This window comes from Liolophura sinensis, chromosome 12 (assembly GCF_032854445.1).
Source record: "Liolophura sinensis isolate JHLJ2023 chromosome 12, CUHK_Ljap_v2, whole genome shotgun sequence".
Lineage (NCBI taxonomy): Eukaryota > Metazoa > Mollusca > Polyplacophora > Chitonida > Chitonidae > Liolophura > Liolophura sinensis.
Window position 1 is genome coordinate 20,146,413 of NC_088306.1, and position 18,876 is coordinate 20,165,288.

The 18,876-nt window shown below is 37.7% G+C and overlaps 1 protein-coding gene across 1 annotated transcript; it reads right to left on the bottom strand.

Moving 5' to 3' along the window:
- Window positions 1-2,800: 2,800 nt before the first annotated feature.
- On the bottom strand, window positions 2,801-17,923 carry LOC135479454 (GTPase-activating protein skywalker-like). The gene is made up of 11 exons (XM_064759283.1): window positions 17,373-17,923; window positions 15,552-16,521; window positions 14,842-15,152; window positions 13,328-13,432; window positions 12,622-12,712; window positions 11,776-11,879; window positions 10,667-10,900; window positions 6,988-7,101; window positions 5,506-5,664; window positions 4,898-5,112; window positions 2,801-4,357 (listed from the first exon to the last, which is right to left on the bottom strand). Exons 2-11 carry the CDS (start codon window positions 16,396-16,398, stop codon window positions 4,222-4,224), a joined length of 2,316 nt encoding a protein of 771 aa, XP_064615353.1. The 5' UTR covers window positions 16,399-16,521; window positions 17,373-17,923; the 3' UTR covers window positions 2,801-4,221.
- Between the last annotated feature and the right edge of the window lie 953 nt (window positions 17,924-18,876).

Consider the following 18,876-nt stretch of genomic DNA (forward strand, 5'->3'; position numbering starts at 1 on the left):
CACCTTTTGGTATTTATATTCTTTGTTTAATAATGTCATAAGTGAGGATGTAACACAGGTTTAATAAATATTTTTGCGCTAGAATTTGTTCTTTTCAGCTAACAAATGTATTAAACCTCAATTTGGATCATATTTATATTTTCAATATGTTCATTAATATTATCATAATTTAGGTTAACTGCGTATGTTTCGATATGAAAAACAAATTTACATTCATATAAATTTATTAGACAAGCATTACATCCTTATTTAGAACATTATTACGCAACAACGATAAATACCAAAAGTTGGTCCCAAATACCCACCATACAAAAATATTTTCAAATACCATTTTCTTATGAAAAAAAAAAATCCAAAAAAATATTAAAGATCACAGTAGCAAATAAGTTTTTACCCTCTTTCATCTGATTTTGGCATCATTTTTATGTTTTCTTCTCCTTCAAGTAATATTATACTGTATGCCTACACTATATGTACGCACAGGCCTTAACACCACATCCTCTTAATAGCTGAACAATTTTACAGCAAAAGAAAGGTATAAAAAAATAAAGTAAGGGACATTAGATGGACAACTGAATACTGTGCGTAAAAAATACTTTCACTCACTTTCTTAGTCTAAAAAGAAGATAAAATATGAAGTACAGTTCACAATACAGACCACTGAAAACTGTGTGTAAAAATACTTTCATTTATTTTTTTAGAATTCTTTAAGAGTGTTAAAAGGCATTCAAATATTTGAATTCTATGGTGGGCTTTACGGACCATACTGACAATATTTAGGAACTCTGACGCCACATCACACTTTTTTCCTGATGTTCACCAGGAGGAAGGAAACATTATTTCAGTAATCTCTTACTCATGGGTTAAAAGAGTTATTACAACATTCAGTGTCATGATTAAAGATGGAAAAACTTCCTGTGACGTCAGAGTTCCTAAACTCTGATAGTATGGTCCATAAAGCCCATCTTCAAATGAATACAAATGTTTAAACCGCTTTAACTCTCTCCACAAAAATCTAAAAAAATAAACTGAAGTATATTTATGCATGGTTTTAAGTTGTCTGTATGATGAACCTTACATCATATTTTAGCTTTGTTTCACTTCAAGACTGTTTTAAGGGATTTAAATGCAATCAAATGTTTGAATTCTTTGGTGAGCTACATGAAATATTTAGATGACGTTGAGGTACTCTGGTGTCACAAGAAATAGCTCTTTTTTAATATTACTCACGTGTAAAAGATTACTGAAATGATGTTCTCAAAATATTCATCTGTATGTTAACACATGTAAAAAGACAAAAAGAAGATGAGGCAACATGAGAACCATCCACTGACAGTATGGTCCAAAAAGCCCACCATACAGTTTGAATATCTGACTGCTTTAATTTAGTGCGGGGAAAAAATCGAAAAAAATAAGAACATGTTCTTTGAGAGCCAGTTTTCTGATGCTCACATCATTTCCCTTTATACTGAGCTTGTATATGCATTGACCGATACCTTTCACCTTGGTATAACTGTGTAACATAACCTTCATGGTATCACATCTCCAAACACCACTGCTAATGGTGCAGGCTAGAATACAGGTACATTTACAATAGCTTTACCTTTATACCTTTCACCTTGATATAACTGTGTAACATAACCTTCATAGTATCACATCCCCAAACACCACTGCTAATGGTGCAGGCAAGAATACAGGTACATTTACAATAGCTTTACCTTTATGCCTTTCACCTTGATATAACTGTGTAACATAACCTTCATAGTATCACATCCCCAAACACCACTGCTAATGGTGCAGGCTAGAATACAGGTACATGTATATTTACAATAGCTTTACCTTTATACCTTTCACCTTGATATAACTGTGTAACATAACCTTCATAGTATCACATCTCCAAACACCACTGCTAATGGTGCAGGCTAGAATACAGGTACATGTATATTTACAATAGCTTTACCTTTATACCTTTCACCTTGATATAACTGTGTAACATAACCTTCATAGTATCACATCCCCAAACACCACTGCTAATGGTGCAGGCTAGAATACAGGTACATTTACAATAGCTTTACCTTTATACCTTTCACCTTGATATAACTGTGTAACATAACCTTCATAGCATCACATCTCCAAACACCACTGCTAATGGTGCAGGCTAGAATACAGGTACATTTACAATAGCTTTACCTTTATACCTTTCACCTTGATATAACTGTGTAACATAACCTTCATAGTATCACATCCCCAAACACCACTGCTAAAAGTGCAGGCTAGAATACAGGTACATTTACAATAGCTTTACACTAGATCTGTCTCGTTTCTTCACTTACAAATCGGACCGTTACCGCATACTAAATCAGAATTCTAGCCGCACATATCTTACTTACTATAACACTTATTTTAAACCTTAACAGAGATCAAGTCCATTGTTAAACTACATGTTTAATTTTAAGAGCTACAAAAGCAATGATTCCTTATCCACAAATGTAGTAAATCTATACAATTTGGCACTTTAATTAATAATATCAATATTTACAAATAAAACATGTGCAATATTAATTATCTAAATAACAAAGAAATAGTGAGATCACAGAAAATTACACTTGTGCTGGTAATTTGACTGACTGGTTGTTGATTGTAGTATTTAAAAATAAATTAAACATAAAAACAATCATTAAAAAATTACACATAGCTATTCTACATACTCACTGACTGAACACAGCACAAATATTATGAATAAAACTTCACAGACTATTGATTAGAAATCAAAAGGATGTTCCAGTAAACCTGCAGCTTCATATATTTATATTTCTTAAAAATGTGCAAATCTGTGTCTTTGATCATGTACTGATTGTATTTCTTTATTTGACTGGTGTTTTACGCCGTACTAAAGAATGTATACTTATTGTAAATAGGCTATAAAACGTCTGTTGGTGGAGCAGTACAATAAAGAGTAAACAAAAAATCCAGATAGAGGCAGGCACTTTAACTGACCCAATGTGCAAATGCTTAAAATCATCACCATTATAAATCCCATGTACAGATACCATATAATTCTCATACTGTTTCTAATTGTACCCTGATTCCTCAAACTTTTCGCAAAAAGAAACTTTCAGTCGAATTTATGTACCTTTTTCATTTGATTTTGAAAACAAAACAACGTTTGTTGGGTTGGCTGATTTCAAGGCTTCAAAACACGTCTAAGTTTATCAGTCTACACAGACCAATGACCTCAGAATATGACTGAATAGACACCTTGCAAACACGCGAAAAGGTTGAAGAATTACAGTGCTGTTGACTGTCTATAAAGCTTTACCCCAAACACGTGTACATTTGAACACATTAGCGTTGGGTAAGAACTCAAAGTCTCTTGGGTAGTGTTAGGTAAGAACTCAAACATTGAACATTCTCAATTCATTTCTCCTCACAGGGCTTTAAATACAGCTGATTAATGACTTATTCCATGGTTAAGATTTGCAGAAGTTTACTGATTAGTTTTAAATCCTGAAGTAAATTTGCGTTAAAACAGAAAGAAACTCATCAATTGTGAACCACAAGTCCCAATACAATTCTGGTAGAGTTTTCATGACAACATTCACCACAGGTCAAAACATGCAGGAACCCAGATAATTACAGGTGAACAAAATGTGATCAACAAATCTAAAGAAGGTTTAATATGTATTCTAATCTAATCTTTATCTGTTACTTAAAACCTACAATGTTCTCTGTCATATAACCCATAGTTTTAAACAGGTTCAAATCATGTACATGAATGTCAAGGTGTGCAGTATCCATCTAACAGCTAAATATACTGTAAATCCTCAACCTTAGATTTCGATCTCCAAAGCACTTTTTTTCAGTAGATTCACGCAAACAATTACTGGCCACAGAGGCAGTTGAAAATACTGAAGAATTAGGGTAGGTGATATCAGGCTAAATTTGACATCAATAAGACTATTTTTGCCTGAATGTTTTATACGTGTATGGCTGTTATTATTGAACTGACTAGCACTCACCTTATAAAAAGATGAAAGGAATTTCACTAATAAGGACATGCAGAAAATATGGAACAGACTTAATCCTCCATGCAGCAGAACAACGCAAACTTCTTAAAAAACAATAATAATACACATTACATGACAGTACACCACAAATCCTAAAAATTTTAACAGATTGAATTTTAGGTAAAACAAAAATCCTGTGGTCATAGCTCAGATTTCAGGTAAACCCAAACACCTCAAGAACCTTGCAGGCAAAGTCCTGTGTTGTACACAGGGGTGGGTTGTTGAAGGTGTCGCACCTCTCTGTCCTGCAGCGCAGCAGTCCGTCAGTTAGGTAGATCGCTGTGCCATTGCTGCAGAGAATAACAAATATCTCCATTACTTCACTGTTTTACACCAAATACTACCTTTTACAAAACAGAATCCTTGTATAAACTAATGCAGAAATCTGTAGTACAACATAAACAATGATGTATTTCTCCACAGCCAAGATTATTCCAAGACCTGCTCCTCGACATCAAAATAAAAACCTTCCTCCACCCCAAACAGACACAAGATTTTATACTTACCCTTCTCCTACAATCAGAGTGTGATTGTCTCCTGCCAGGAACATGTTCCCTGTAGGAGGGACCTCACTGCCACTTCTCCCCACCCACACACACACCTTCCTTCTCCCACCCCCAGACACACACCTTCCTCCACCCCAAACAGAGACAAGATTCTACACTTACCCTCCTCCTACAATCAGAGTGTGATTGTCTCCTGCCAGGAACATGTTCCCTGTAGGAGGGACCTCACTGCCTCTTCTCCCCACCCACACACACACCTTCCTTCTCCCACCCCCAGACACACAACTCCCTCCACCCCAAACAGAGACAAGATTCTACACTTACCCTCCTCCTACAATCAGAGTGTGATTGTCTCCTGCCAGGAACATGTTCCCTGTAGGAGGGACCTCACCACCACTTCTCCCCACCCACTCATACACCTTTCTCCTTGGAAACAGAGTGAAGATAAATGTCTCCCCACTGCCAAAGTAACACAAGTTCTTCTGCTCTCCCGTTTGTATCCGCTCTCGCCAGTCAGTGGAACAAAATGCACCAAAAATCTGAATATGAAATTGGGTTAAAAATAAATCAACATTTTAAGTTTTTCTCTACGGGAAAAGGAAAGGTTATGATTACTCCAATTCTTCTACTTTTTCACACATGAAAGAGCAACTACCAGTGCAATTATATGCACAGTTTTTATCTCATTTTGGAGACAAACCACACTGGTTGGCCACTTTCAGGGCTTCTCAAAAAGAATAATTTTACCAGTCTACACCCAATATTGCCCTCAGAATATGCTTGAACGAACACCTCACTGGTGGTGAAACACCAATCAATGAGGACTATTTTTTCTGCTACCCTTGTCACATAATTTCTTGAACATAAATATCATGATAAATTTATGGAAATATTACATCTGGTAAAAAAAAGTTGATGAACAGGTAATTTACCTCATTCCTGGTTGTCTTAATGACAAAGAGCGTCGGTTCTTGGTGGTCAATCTTACTATACAGAGTCCGGAGACTGATGCCTTGTTCTTCTGAGGTGTAGAGAAGCTGTGGCTGACAGACTGTGTACCTGGCAGGTAACCAGCCCCAGATTGTCATCAGCTGAAATACAGGTGACAACAGGTGAGAACTAGATTGATTGATTGTCTTTGTGTTGGTTTGTCTGTATGAGGTGCAGAGAAACTGTTGCTGACAGACTGTGCAACCAGCAGGTAACCAGCCCCAGATTGTCATCAGCTGAAATACAGGTGATATCAGGTGAGAATTAGATTGATTGATTGATTGATTGTCTTTGTGATGGTGTGTCTTTATGAGGTGTAGAGAAGCTGTTGCTGACAGACTGTGAAACCAGCAGGTAACCAGCCCCAGACTCTCATCAGCTGAAATATGCACGATATTACTCGAGAGCCATAGGTAAATGATTGACTATGTGAATGAACTGTTGTTTCTCTGTGATAAGTATCTGGCAGAAATTCAGCCCCAGATAGTGAACTGGTTTATCTTTTGAAACATGTTAAACAGTTTATTCATTTCTCAGATTGTTTCCATCCATACCAAAATATATTTCATACTGATACATTACTATCTGTCATAAAAGGTATTTACCTGGTAAAGGAAACTGTGGTGCCTAGAGTAAACCACAAGCCTTTGGCAAGTTTCTGGTGAACTTTCCCACGTGTGATGTACAGACATGCATACCATGCTGGTGGAAACAAGAGGTCTTCAACAAATGTTGCTGACAGCATGTTTACCCTACCTCATGTAATAACCACTCTTCCATGACCCACGACGTGTAGCACTAACCTCAAACGAATATTTGACTGACATTAATGATATACATGTAGATGACAACATGATTAAGATGTTAGGTTTTAATATATGTGAAAGTATAATTAATACATGTACTTACATATACATACTGTATATATCTATATCTGAGAGGAAAATGTTAATATCATTACTTGTAAGCAGAGGTCATGAGCCAGTAAAACTGCAAGCTAAGCAAAATGCCATGACTGGTACATGTCCATGGGAAGTACAGGAGATTTTGTATAAATTCACAAGATTTAAGGCACAGAGAGAGAAAAAGCATGCAGAGGCAGCAGAATTCACTCAGCTGAGTTATATATAAGCATCAACCCAACAAACACAAAAAAAAATTCAAAAAATAACTTTGAGCGCAGAACCTCAAATAGGAGTTACGATATACTTTTATTTTGAAGAGTCCTTCATTTATTTATTCATTTATTGTTGTTGTTGAATGCCATAAAACATTTGATTTAAAAGAAATGTTGTAAAACCAGGTCAAGTTCACAATAAGCAGCAAATTATAACTGTAATAAACAACATTTTCATGCAACTCTGTGCGGATACATGCAATTTTCGAGCAGGTGTTACATACAGGACAACAGGCATGGAACTCACATCTTGGTGGCTAAGGGTGTTACAGGTCACCTCATCCACATAGAGGTAGCTGAGTGACCTTGACCTTATTGGGTGGACAGTATGATCAGACTCCTCAGCTGTGGGAGCATCCAGCTTCTCAACGGAATGTGCAGTTGTTCAAGTAGACAATGTATTAGTTGGCAATCACTACATAATGTATGCTGAACTCTCACTAATAGCCTGGTTGGAACCAGTAAGGCCATAATTAAAAATATGTTTGTTGGGCATAACCTGGACGAACCAACTAAATGCGTCCTACTTTAAAGTTTTTATTGGGATTTGAGATAAGTTTTACTCTTCTTTTCCATGTTAATTTCTTTAAAATCTCTCTCTTTTTCATTAGCCACCGTAAAATAAATTCCCTACTGACCAGCATTACATTCTGTGACAGGGTCAGGGTTACACCCAACAAAGAATTTTTCAAAGATGGCCTATAAATGCTTGTTCATTTATGTACAATGTGCAGTACTTGAAGCACCTATAGGTTTAGTTGGTATAGATGTGGGGTCAGTTTTACTTTCTGTTTTATGGGTAAGCTGATATTAAAAATCCAAAAGTGGAATACAAATAAAATTGAAAATACATCTCTTCATTTTGTCCTACCTTTTTTTTTTTTCATTTTCCTCTTTGTCAAGGCTTTCACATCACTTGAATATGTGTTCAACATGAAAAATTGCTGAGACACTTCATGTTTCCCACAATTCGATGGTTTTTCAGATTTAAATTTTTTTCACACCCCCCTTCTGATAAAGAGTACCCCAAGCACTCACTCACTCTTCTGATAAAAAAAAGATTCAATCTATCCGTAAAACAAAAAATTATATTGATGTGGCCTAAACATGTTCACCTTGGAAACTGCACATGTTGTAGCAATAGGATACCAGCTGATTCCTCATGAGGGACCTTACAACATGTTAACAACACTGAACATTTTACCACAGCTTTTAACAGCAACGTGTCACAGTGAGTGCACCGTACACATCACTGATAAAACTGCAGCACACAACATGTTTTATGATTTGCAAAACTTATGACATGAATGTCCCATTTCAAAGCATCGTCCCTTACTGCGAGAGTAAAATCTGGCAGTACTCAAATACCTTTTGACCCCAATCTTGCCAATCTTGTAAATTAAATGCACAATGTACAGTACTTGAACGTGCAGCATGTATAACTGGTGCTAACCATGCTACCCTAATTCTTCTAAAATTTGGGACAGATATTAGTTGTGTTGAAAGTAGAATATTACATTTCCCTACCAGCCTTTAGAAAAGTAAAGATATGAGCGTCATGAGTTTCAAGATATGTTGTTCATTAGACGGTCTAACCATGTGAGGAAAAAGAAACTCAATATTCCTGTTAGAATTCCATGTATATTGGCTAAAATGAGCAGATCAGGTGTCCCAAATTTTAGAAGAAATGGGGTAATCTTGTACATGTTGTAGCACTTGGAACCAGGCCCTGCTAAATCATGTACATGTTGTAGCAATTGGCATTAGGCCCCGCTAAATCATGTACATGTTGTAGCAATTGGCATTAGGCCCCGCTAAATCATGTACATGATGTAGCAACTGGCACCAGGCCCTGCTAAATCATGTACATGTTGTAGCAATTGGCATTAGGCCCCGCTAAATCATGTACATGATGTAGCAACTGGCACCAGGCCCTGCTAAATCATGTACATGTTGTAGCAACTGGCATTAGGCCCCGCTAAATCACGTACATGATGTAGCAACTGGCACCAGGCCCTGCTAAATCATGTACATGTTGTAGCACTTGGCATTAGGCCCCGCTAAATCATGTACATGATGTAGCAACTGGCACCAGGCCCTGCTAAATCGTGTACATGATGTAGCAACTGGCATCAGGCCCTGCTAAATCATGTACATGTTGTAGCAATTGGCATTAGGCCCCGCTAAATCATGTACATGATGTAGCAACTGGCACCAGTCCCTGCTAAATCATGTACATGTTGTAGCAACTGGCATTAGGTCCCGCTAAATCATGTACAATTTTGGCATTGAGAGAATACCTAAAGAAGAATATATTTGTATTTAGCAGTCGCACTGAGAGTAGTAGATAAATTACCATGAACGGGAAAAATATGAGCATTTTAAAACTGTACACTGCTTATTCCCTTACAGACACTGTTCGTATCTACAACTAGTATATATATCCTTTACACCGAATGTAGTTAAAAATAAGTAAATAATCTCATTCCACGTTTATGTTCATAAATAAATCTAAATAGAGATAAAAAATGTGGACAAGAAAATTAAAACCTGGCTTACAAACCTGTTGTAATAAGCCCACAAAAACAATCAACATATTCAAGTAGATATACAACCCATACACAGTGACCTTACCAAACACCATACCAAACAAAGGACTGCTTTCAAATTTTGCACCACTTTTAGCATGGCTATACAGTAAGTCACATGTACATGTGATTTACTATATATATATATATATATGGAATTTTTCACCAACTAATCACCCCTCTGTACTAAGTTGATGAAAAATCACGTGAAAGGTCATGTGATTCATCTGAGTAAATGAGACATAGCTTCATTCCAATTTACACCAACTAATCACCCTTCTGTATCAAAGATCATTTAGCACAGAGATTGGTTTGTGAAACTTTCCATGAAACCAAGGTGGATTATGTGTACTGTATTCATACTCTGAGGAAAGATACCAAATGAGTTTCTCAGGTGTTTTTCAGTTTAATATGGCCAGAAATGGAACAAGCAAACAAATATATACACCATAATGATGAAACCTTACAACACTCTCTGCAAAGTTTTTTCATCAAGTATAGTTCTATTTGGATATTACTATAAATAAGAGCCAAAATGTGAAGATTCATGGTTGACAATCTCATCGCAGTACATTCTATATTTTGCATGGTGTTGTCATCACTGATATGAAGAGATACACATCAAACACACACTTGAGATTTAAGAAGACTTAAAGGTGAACTGCAACGACTTTATTCTTGTAATCAATCTTGTTTGCAAACTTTTTTTGTTATTGGAGAAGGTTTGCAAAATATTTTGCCCATTTGCAAGAGATACATTATACCAATATAATCATGTTGTTCAAAAACACACATGTACATTCCAGTTTTCAACATGATGGTTATAAGGCTATAGGGATTTTCTTACTGAAGACTTTGAGAATTTAACAAATATGGGATGTTCCCACTAAATTAACCGCAACTAAATTAATGCATAATTAACTTCAGGAGACACATTTTTGTGCACTACAGATTTGTAGTCTCCATTATAATCATGATTCTTATATGATCTTCAGGCTGATCATCATTTAAGTTAAAAATCTATGCAGTTCATCTTTGAGACGTCAGAAGCTGTGATGTAATAACTTGACTTGACGTATCCAATCAGGATACCTCAAATCTACACAGGTCAACAATATCTAATGGTAGTGGTACAAACTTTGATATTTGAGCCTTTGAATGAATTGACAGTGTACCTAAAACCTACACAGATCAACATTATCTAATGGTAGTGGTACAAACTTTGATATTTGAGCCATTGAAATAATTGACAGTGTACCTAAAACCTACAGAGATCAACAATATCTAATGGCAGTGTTACAAACTTTGATATTTGAGCCATGAAATCAATTGACCTACCAAATCCTGGCTGACAGCATCGCCCTTGACGCTGGACTTCCTCAGTGAGAGAGGCGCCGGAATGCTTTGTGATCTGTGAGTTTTAACTGGCCCTGAGAATGAGTTGCGTGACATGCTGCGTGTGATGCTGGACGCACGCGTCATCCGCACCTTGTGGCTTTTCTCGCACATTTCATGGCGCATCTGGAGCTTGCGAACTTCCCTCTTACCCAGACCTCGGATGCCGAAGGCTGTCTACAACATCAGCAATTCAGCGGTCTAAGCTAAACATTTCTGTAAGGTACCAGTGTAAAAGTTACGGTAATTTATCAACCTTTTCGCATCTTTGCAAGGTGTTTGTTTAACAATATTCTGAGAGATTTAGTTGGTGTAGACTGATAACATTATGCTCTTTGTGAAGCTCTGAAATCAGCCAACCCAACCAATATAGTTTTGTCTCCAAAATCAAATGATAAATGTGCATAAATTGCACTGAAAACTGAAACTTTCATATGTGAAAAGGTTGAGGAACTAGGGTAGACTTATTAGCAAGAGTATTTCATATTTTCATATTTATATATGTAGGAAGATAGTGTATTAACAGGTACAAATATACAAATTGCTGGCAAGAGATAGAAAGGTGAATGACATTTGGTATTACTTTGTATATTAATCTTGTTTCACATATTATTTTGTTCATCCTAAAACAAAGCACATCATATTCTACTGACACCACAACCCTAACATGTCACCATGGTGAAAATCTCACCAAGATGGAAAAAACTTTGCACAACCCGAGAAAAGAAAAATCTCCTTGTTATGGCCCCAAGGGGATTAGCATGCCAGCACGGTGCAATGAACCAGGAGCTTCCCATCAATGTGATCACTGTGAGTTCAAGTCCAGCTGGCTTCCTCTCCAGCCATACGTGGAAAGGTCTACCAGCAACCTGCGGATGGTCGTGAGTTTCCCCCAGGCTCTGCCCGCGGTTTCCTCCCACTATAATGCTGGTTGTCATCTTATAAGCGAAATATTCTTGAGCGTAGCATAAAATACCAATTAAATTAATCAAATGAACACATATGGTGTTTGAATCTTAAATTCTGACTTTTGTCTTTCAGGTACAGCCAACCTTTAAGATCTTCTCCATACTGTAAGGAATGTCTGTACAGAAATGTTTAATCTTTGATGAAACATTCATCCCTTGCATCAAGCTGCTGTTTCCACGAGATTTAGCTGCAAAATTAAAGAACAGATGTTCAAAACAGCGGTAAAACATAAAGGGTATGTCTGGAAGTTTCAGAAGCTTTCTACTCCATATAAAGCACAAGATCACCATGGTTTATATTGATAAAACATTGTCAAAACCTTACAAAACACCTTAAATGCACCCAATTCAAATTTTGAACAATATAAGACCTACTTTGAAAAATAATGTTTCTTCAAAGAATTCACACTGTGAAGGCAGCAAAACTTTAAAACATTAACATTTATAGCAGAGGCTGAGCAATGAGTAAATTAATTTTTTTCAAATTAATGAAAAAAGTGATCAAATTTTCTTCCATTCAAAACTTCGGACAATGACTAAATCACCATTAACAGCAGCAGCAGCAGTTCCAGTTTTTCTGAATGTTTTCATTACAGTATCCTTATGCTCTTATATGGACATTGAGATGATAGGATAGTGGGGATACAAAAGTTGGGGAAAAGGAGGTATAAATACAATCTATAAAGACATCATCATAACTAATACTTTCAAACTACAGACAGAACTTGATTAACATATCGTGCTACATGTAGTATCCCAATGTTAGCAAACAAGCTATTTGCAACACATGAGATTGCTTGTTGCAAATAAAATACTCCAAGATTTTTTTGTTCCTTGCCTTAGTCAAAAAAGTGCACTTCAAAATATTGTTCTCTTCACTGCAGTCTCATCCACACGTAAAAGTGACCGGAGGTTTGGTTTAACACTTACTTGTGTGTTTGTGGTAGAGAATGAGAATAGCCAGGGCAACTCTGTACAACACCTTGACACCTTCAAACAGGTAACAATCTACCACCTGTACCTACAATACAGAAACATGATCATTTATAGTCTCTGTGCATAATACCACAGTAAAACCCCAAAACATACATCTGGGTTTAAATTCATTAGTTTCAGATTCATGTATTATAAATCTTATACAACACCTTGACATACATGTATAAAGCTATTAAGACAAACCTTGCCTGTACTTCTTTTAAATACAAGAAAAAGAAATAAATTAGTCCATACTTTCACGTACATGTACATGACAATTAAATCATCTCTAATACATATACTAAAAGCACAATGTCCTTCATCTGAATACATAATGTAGATTTTGATATTTTTCTGTTAATTGAATGGACCAGTTTACATGCACTTCATATGGTAATCATAATCAAGAATCCATTCTCTGGGTATGCTATATATACATATATATATATATATATATATACTTCTTTTCGGCCGTACGTGAGAAGGTCTGACAGCAACCTGCGGATGGTCGTGGGTTTCCACCGGTTTCCTCCCACCATAATAAATAAATAAATAAATAAATATATATACTTGTATGTACTTGTTGTTACATTTGCAGATGCCCAAGTTCAATTGTTAGACAGGATTAAACTCAGGGTAGTCTGTAAATGGAAGGTCTTACCAAATAGGGAAAAGGTAGATCTTTGAAAATCCACCAGAACCAATTCCTGAATACAGGTTCCACATTGCCATCTGTGTCCTTTGAAATGTTGCTGTAGGCGGATTTCTAAAAATGTGGAACAAGGCTGTACTGTTTGTGTGTTTGTATATCAAACTTATGTATCCTTAAATTTACATCAGAAAAAGTTAGAAAGAACAGTTTTTAGAACCTCTGCCCACATCACAGGCATACCCTGGGCAGGCAAGTGGCACACCACAGGCATACCATGGGAAGGCGAGTTGCACAACACAGGTATACCACAGGCAGGCAAGTGGCACATCACACACAAACCATGGGCTGGCAAATGGCACACCACAGGCATGCCATGGGAAGGCAAGTGGCAAACCACAGGCATACCATGGGCAGGCAAGTGGCACACCACAGGCAAACCATGGGCAGGTGAGTTGCACAACACAGGCAAACCATGGACAGGCAAGTGGCACTCCACAGACATACCATGGACAGGCAAGTGGCACACCACAGACATACCCTGGGCAGGCAAGTGGCACACCACAGGCATACCATGGACAGGCAAGTGGCACACCACAAACAAACCATGGGCAGGCGAGTTGCACAACACAGGCATACCACAGGCAGGCAAGTGGCACATCACACGCAAACCATGGGCTGGCGAGTGGCACACCACACGCAAACCATGGGCAGGCGACACCACACACCACAGGCAAACCATGGGCAGATAAGTGGCATGCCACAGACATACCATGGACAGGTGAGTGGCACATCACACGCAAACCATGGGCTGGCAAATGGCACACCACAGGCATGCCATGGGAAGGCAAGTGGCACACCACAGGCAAACCATGGGCAGGCAAGTGGCACATCACAGGCAAACCATGGGCAGGCGAGTTGCACAACACAGGGAAACCATGGACAGACAAGTGGCACCCCACAGACATACCATGGACAGGCAAGTGGCACACCACAGACATACCCTGGGCAGGCAAGTGGCACACCACAGGCATACCATGGACAGGCAAGTGGCACACCACAAACAAACCATAAGCTGGTGAGATGCACAACACAGGCATACCACAGGCAGGCAAGTGGCACATCACATGCAAACCATGGGCTGGCGAGTGGCACACCACACACAAACCATGGGCAGGCGAGTGGCACACCACAGGCATACCATGGGCAGGCAAGTGGCACACCACAGGCAAACCATGGGCAGATAAGTGGCATGCCACAGACATACCATGGACAGGCAAGTGGCATACCGCAGGCAAACCATGGACAGGCAAGTGCTACACCACAGACATACCATAGACAAGCGAGTGGCACACTACAGGCAAACCATGGGCAGACAAGTGTCACACCACAGACACATGATGGACAGGCAAGTGGCACACCACAGGCATACCATGGACAGACAGGTGGCACACCACAGGTAAACCATGGACAGGCAATAGTGTCACACTAATGGCATACTACAGTTTTAAATGAGATTTGCTTACTGCGTGATGCTTGGCGAGATCTCTCATGACCAAGTGTGTGGCATCAACAGCGACTTTCGTCTGAGCTAGGTACAAGCTCTCCCGGCTCCGCACCATTCCGTACAGACATTCAAAGCACTGCTCAGGCTCCATGAAGTGTAAGAAGAGCGCCGCCAGTGGGAAGAGGCTGGGGCAGAATGTGATGTCAGGGTTTAGGTTTTCCAGCACAATCAGGACAGTGTGAACCTGGTGCACACCCGTCGGGGTGAGGAAATACTGGGGCATGTGGGCGGGGTCAACGAAGGACGGCACCGGTAACTCTTTACGCACCTCTGACATATTTAACAAAGACAACCAGTTTATAAGGCAAGTACATAATACATTCAGCTGAATTAAACAGTGATGTGGACACAGTGACAAGTAACATATGTACAACCAAAAACAATTCAACCTTAAGACTGGGAGAAGACATTTATACATATACTAAATTTGAGTTTGCATGTAAAATATTCAAATGGTCTCCATACTTGTCTTTATGAATGAAAACAGCATAAAATTCACTTATACTCAATGTTACAAATAATTATAAATTTCAGTTTCAAAAAGAATTTCTTATTTCATCATAGTATCACAGTCTTGCCAGAAGATAATTTTGAACAACAATTTTGAACAAGTCAAAAAAAAATCTGAATAACAACCCATCAAGTTATTTTGTATACATGTAGTCTTACCTCCTTTAAATATTTCATCCACCATATCCTGGAAAATACTAGAGCCCCAACTGAAAACTAATTTACAGGTCTGCAGCCAGAGCTTACTTCTCACTGGATGGCCGACAGACAAAATATTTGATCGCAGCCAATGTTTCAAGTGTTTTTTATCGTTAGTTTTTATCAAAACATTAAACTGTTCCTCAGGCTTTTTTGAGTGTTCTTTTTCTGTGGGGAAATCAGGCATATGGAACAAAGCCTCAGGTTTTACAAGCATTGGCATTCTTACTTCCTTCTTAGCACTCTCTGTTTTCTTTGTTGGTTGGGATTGTTCAATTTTCCCATTTTGCAGATCTGACTCTTGGCTACTCCCTTCTCCTCTTACGCAACTATTCTCATTAAAGTTGCCTTCTTCACTATTGCTTTTGGAAACTTCAGAATCCTTTGATACTTTCTCAGATTTCAGACTTGCACATTCTTTCTTAGCAGACTTCTCCTCTTTAATATTTTCAGAATTTCCAGTCGTAGAACAACTTCCTGTATTTTCATCATTGGCCACATCTTTATCACTGTGCTTTCCATCGATTTCATTATCCTTGGTTGAAACAGAGTCATCTGATTGGTCAACATCTTCCACTCCCTCCTTCCCATTAACTAAACCTCCATCATTCTGGGAATTTTCCTCTGTGGTGTCAGAGCCTGAGCCATTCTCTTCAACATTCTCCTCGGTTTTTCCACTGGATAATGAAGGCTTCACCCCTTGGACAGTCTTCTTATCTTCATAGTCATTGGTTGACTCTTCTAACAGCTGCCCATCCACTAGATTCACACCACATGGCTCTCCTTTTTCTCCACCATTCACCTCCATTGTAAACTCAAAAAATACTCTCTAAACCAATCTCTGAGATTGTTGAAATTTTTCTTAAGAGGTAGTCATGTTTCTGGATAGTCACCTATAGTTCACTATTTTCCAGTCATTCTCCAAACCATCCTGTGAAGACAAAAAACAAAAAGCTGTGTTAGCACACTGAGAATAATGCTAGGTGACATGGATGCGCAAATAATTCCTAAACTCATAATTTAATCAAATCAATTGACATGCACAACAAAATTTATTTATTTCATTGGTGCTTTACGCTGTTCTCAAGAATATTTCACTTATACCATGACAACCAGCATTATGGCAGTAGGAAACCATGCAGCGCCCAGGGGAAACCCACGACCATCCGCAAGTTACTGACAGACATTCCCAGCATACATAAAGTATAACTTTAAATGAATTCACTGGATCTAAACCATTCAAAATTCATGGAATATTCATAATATTTATTTATCGAATAACATTATTTCCAGCAATATTAAGTCTATTAAGGTGTGAACCTATACTAGCTTTAAATATCACTTCAGAGTTAAAATTACTACATCTATTCCATATATATATATATATCACTACAGTACAGAGGAAGGTCTACCAACAACATACGGATGGTTGTGGGTTTCCCCCAAGGCTCAGCCCGATTTCCTCCCAACATAATACTGGCCGCTGTCATATAATTGAAAGATTCTTGAGTATGACATAAAACACTGGTCAATCAAACAAATAAATAAATAAATACATACCCTAATTCTTCAAACATGTCACATATGAAGGAGCAACTTCCAGTGCAATTTATGCACATTTTTAATTTGGATTTGGAGACAAAACTACATTGGCTGGACTGGCCAGTGTCATGTCTTCACAAAAAGTATAAATACACAGAACAATGCCTTCAGAACAACTTGCAATATGTGAAAAGATGAAATCACAAGAAATATTAAGATCAGACACAACAAAAAATTTACCTATAGTATGAAAAACATTATCACTCAAGTTTCATTGAAACACATGTTCTGACCTTAATAGATCATACGATATCAGTCTGGCCTGTAAGTATGACACAAGAGCTAACACTAAACAAACATCCACTCATGTACATAGTGCTACCACATCCTATCAGAATGAATGAATGAATGGGCATCGCTTTAGGACAAATCAACATTCACATTAACATGTACTTGTAAGGTGACAAAACATATCAATATCAAACTCAATATTATTAAACTCCCACTTCCAACATGCATAATGTCACGCACAAATTGTCAAGTTTAACACCACGAAGAAATACTGTAATTATCCTAAATGACACAAAATTTCGCCAACAAAAGTGCATTTTTAGAGGCAAATAACGTCACAAGATATTAGTTTTGATGCTGAAACTTACAAATTTTCCAGTATAATATCATCCCATATTCTAAGCAAACCCCAAAGCACCTTTCTACAATCAACAGAACTCTCAGAATCAGGAAAATGGGCAAGTTAGTCATGGACAAAATTTCTCGTCATTTAGAGTAAATAACATTTTAATACTATTAGATCATTAATAATCCACTTTGCACTGGTAAATGTTAACTATATTCAATATGCACTGTAAACATATGGAAATTTGTAAGACTTAATAAGGAGAGTAGCTGTTAGAGCTGACTGTATGGTCTCTACACACATCTCAGCACAATCTTAATGCACCCTTCATTCACTCCCTCTATTCACTGCATACCTGCATATATCTTGATGTATGCATGCATCAACAGAACTTCTTGCAAGCTAGACACATGTAAAAGTCCACAGCAGGTAATACTTTGAGTATAGAGTACAGACTGACCTATCTGAGAGCTAATCTTAAAGAGCTGATAATGAGCTAGAGTTACCCCCCCCCCCCCCACTCTTTTTCAGAGCACATATGACCTTGGAGGGGGGAGGGGCAGGGGGGGCAACATGCCAGCATAGTCAGGTTGAGATTAGAGATCAAACTATGTTCTACACATGCACACAACATGACAATCCACTGTTCAAATCAGTGTCCCACAACAGAACATGTAGAAAACCTTTAGTGACGTTGAAAATAGATCATATCTGAAAATATTTTTCTCAAAATGCCCTAGAGATGAAAATTAGTGTGATATTCAAATTTCAAGGTAAGCTTTGAAAAAGAGTGTTAATATATGTGCAAGAAATTTAAGGTAAGCCATTAACAAATATCTAGAACATTCATAAGTTTAGACAAACTTTGAAATCAGGCAGTCTCATTTCCAATTTTAATTTTGTCAGAATAGTGTGTCTCAAAGACAATGAGAAATCCCCCTGGCTAAAACTACCAGTATTTTAATTTTCTTTCATGTTAATTTTTTAGGGTATGAAAAGAATTTAAAATAAAATAAAATATGGTGGTCTTTTTAGACCACATCTACATGTAATTGATGTGACATCACAACACTTTCTTCTTAAAAATTACCCTTATCTGTCTACAGA

What these genes read in the sequence shown, in the direction of transcription:
- LOC135479454 (XM_064759283.1), bottom strand. Translation starts at nt 16,398, where the DNA reads ATGGAGGTGAATGGTGGAGAAAAAGGAGAGCCATGTGGTGTGAATCTA. An exon ending in ATCTCGCCAAGCATCACGCA is followed by an intron (nt 13,433 to 14,841) that starts GTAAGCAAATCT and finishes CCACATTTTTAG; the next exon opens with AAATCCGCCTACAGCAACAT. An exon ending in GTATGGAGAAGATCTTAAAG is followed by an intron (nt 10,901 to 11,775) that starts GTTGGCTGTACC and finishes CTGATGTTGTAG; the next exon opens with ACAGCCTTCGGCATCCGAGG.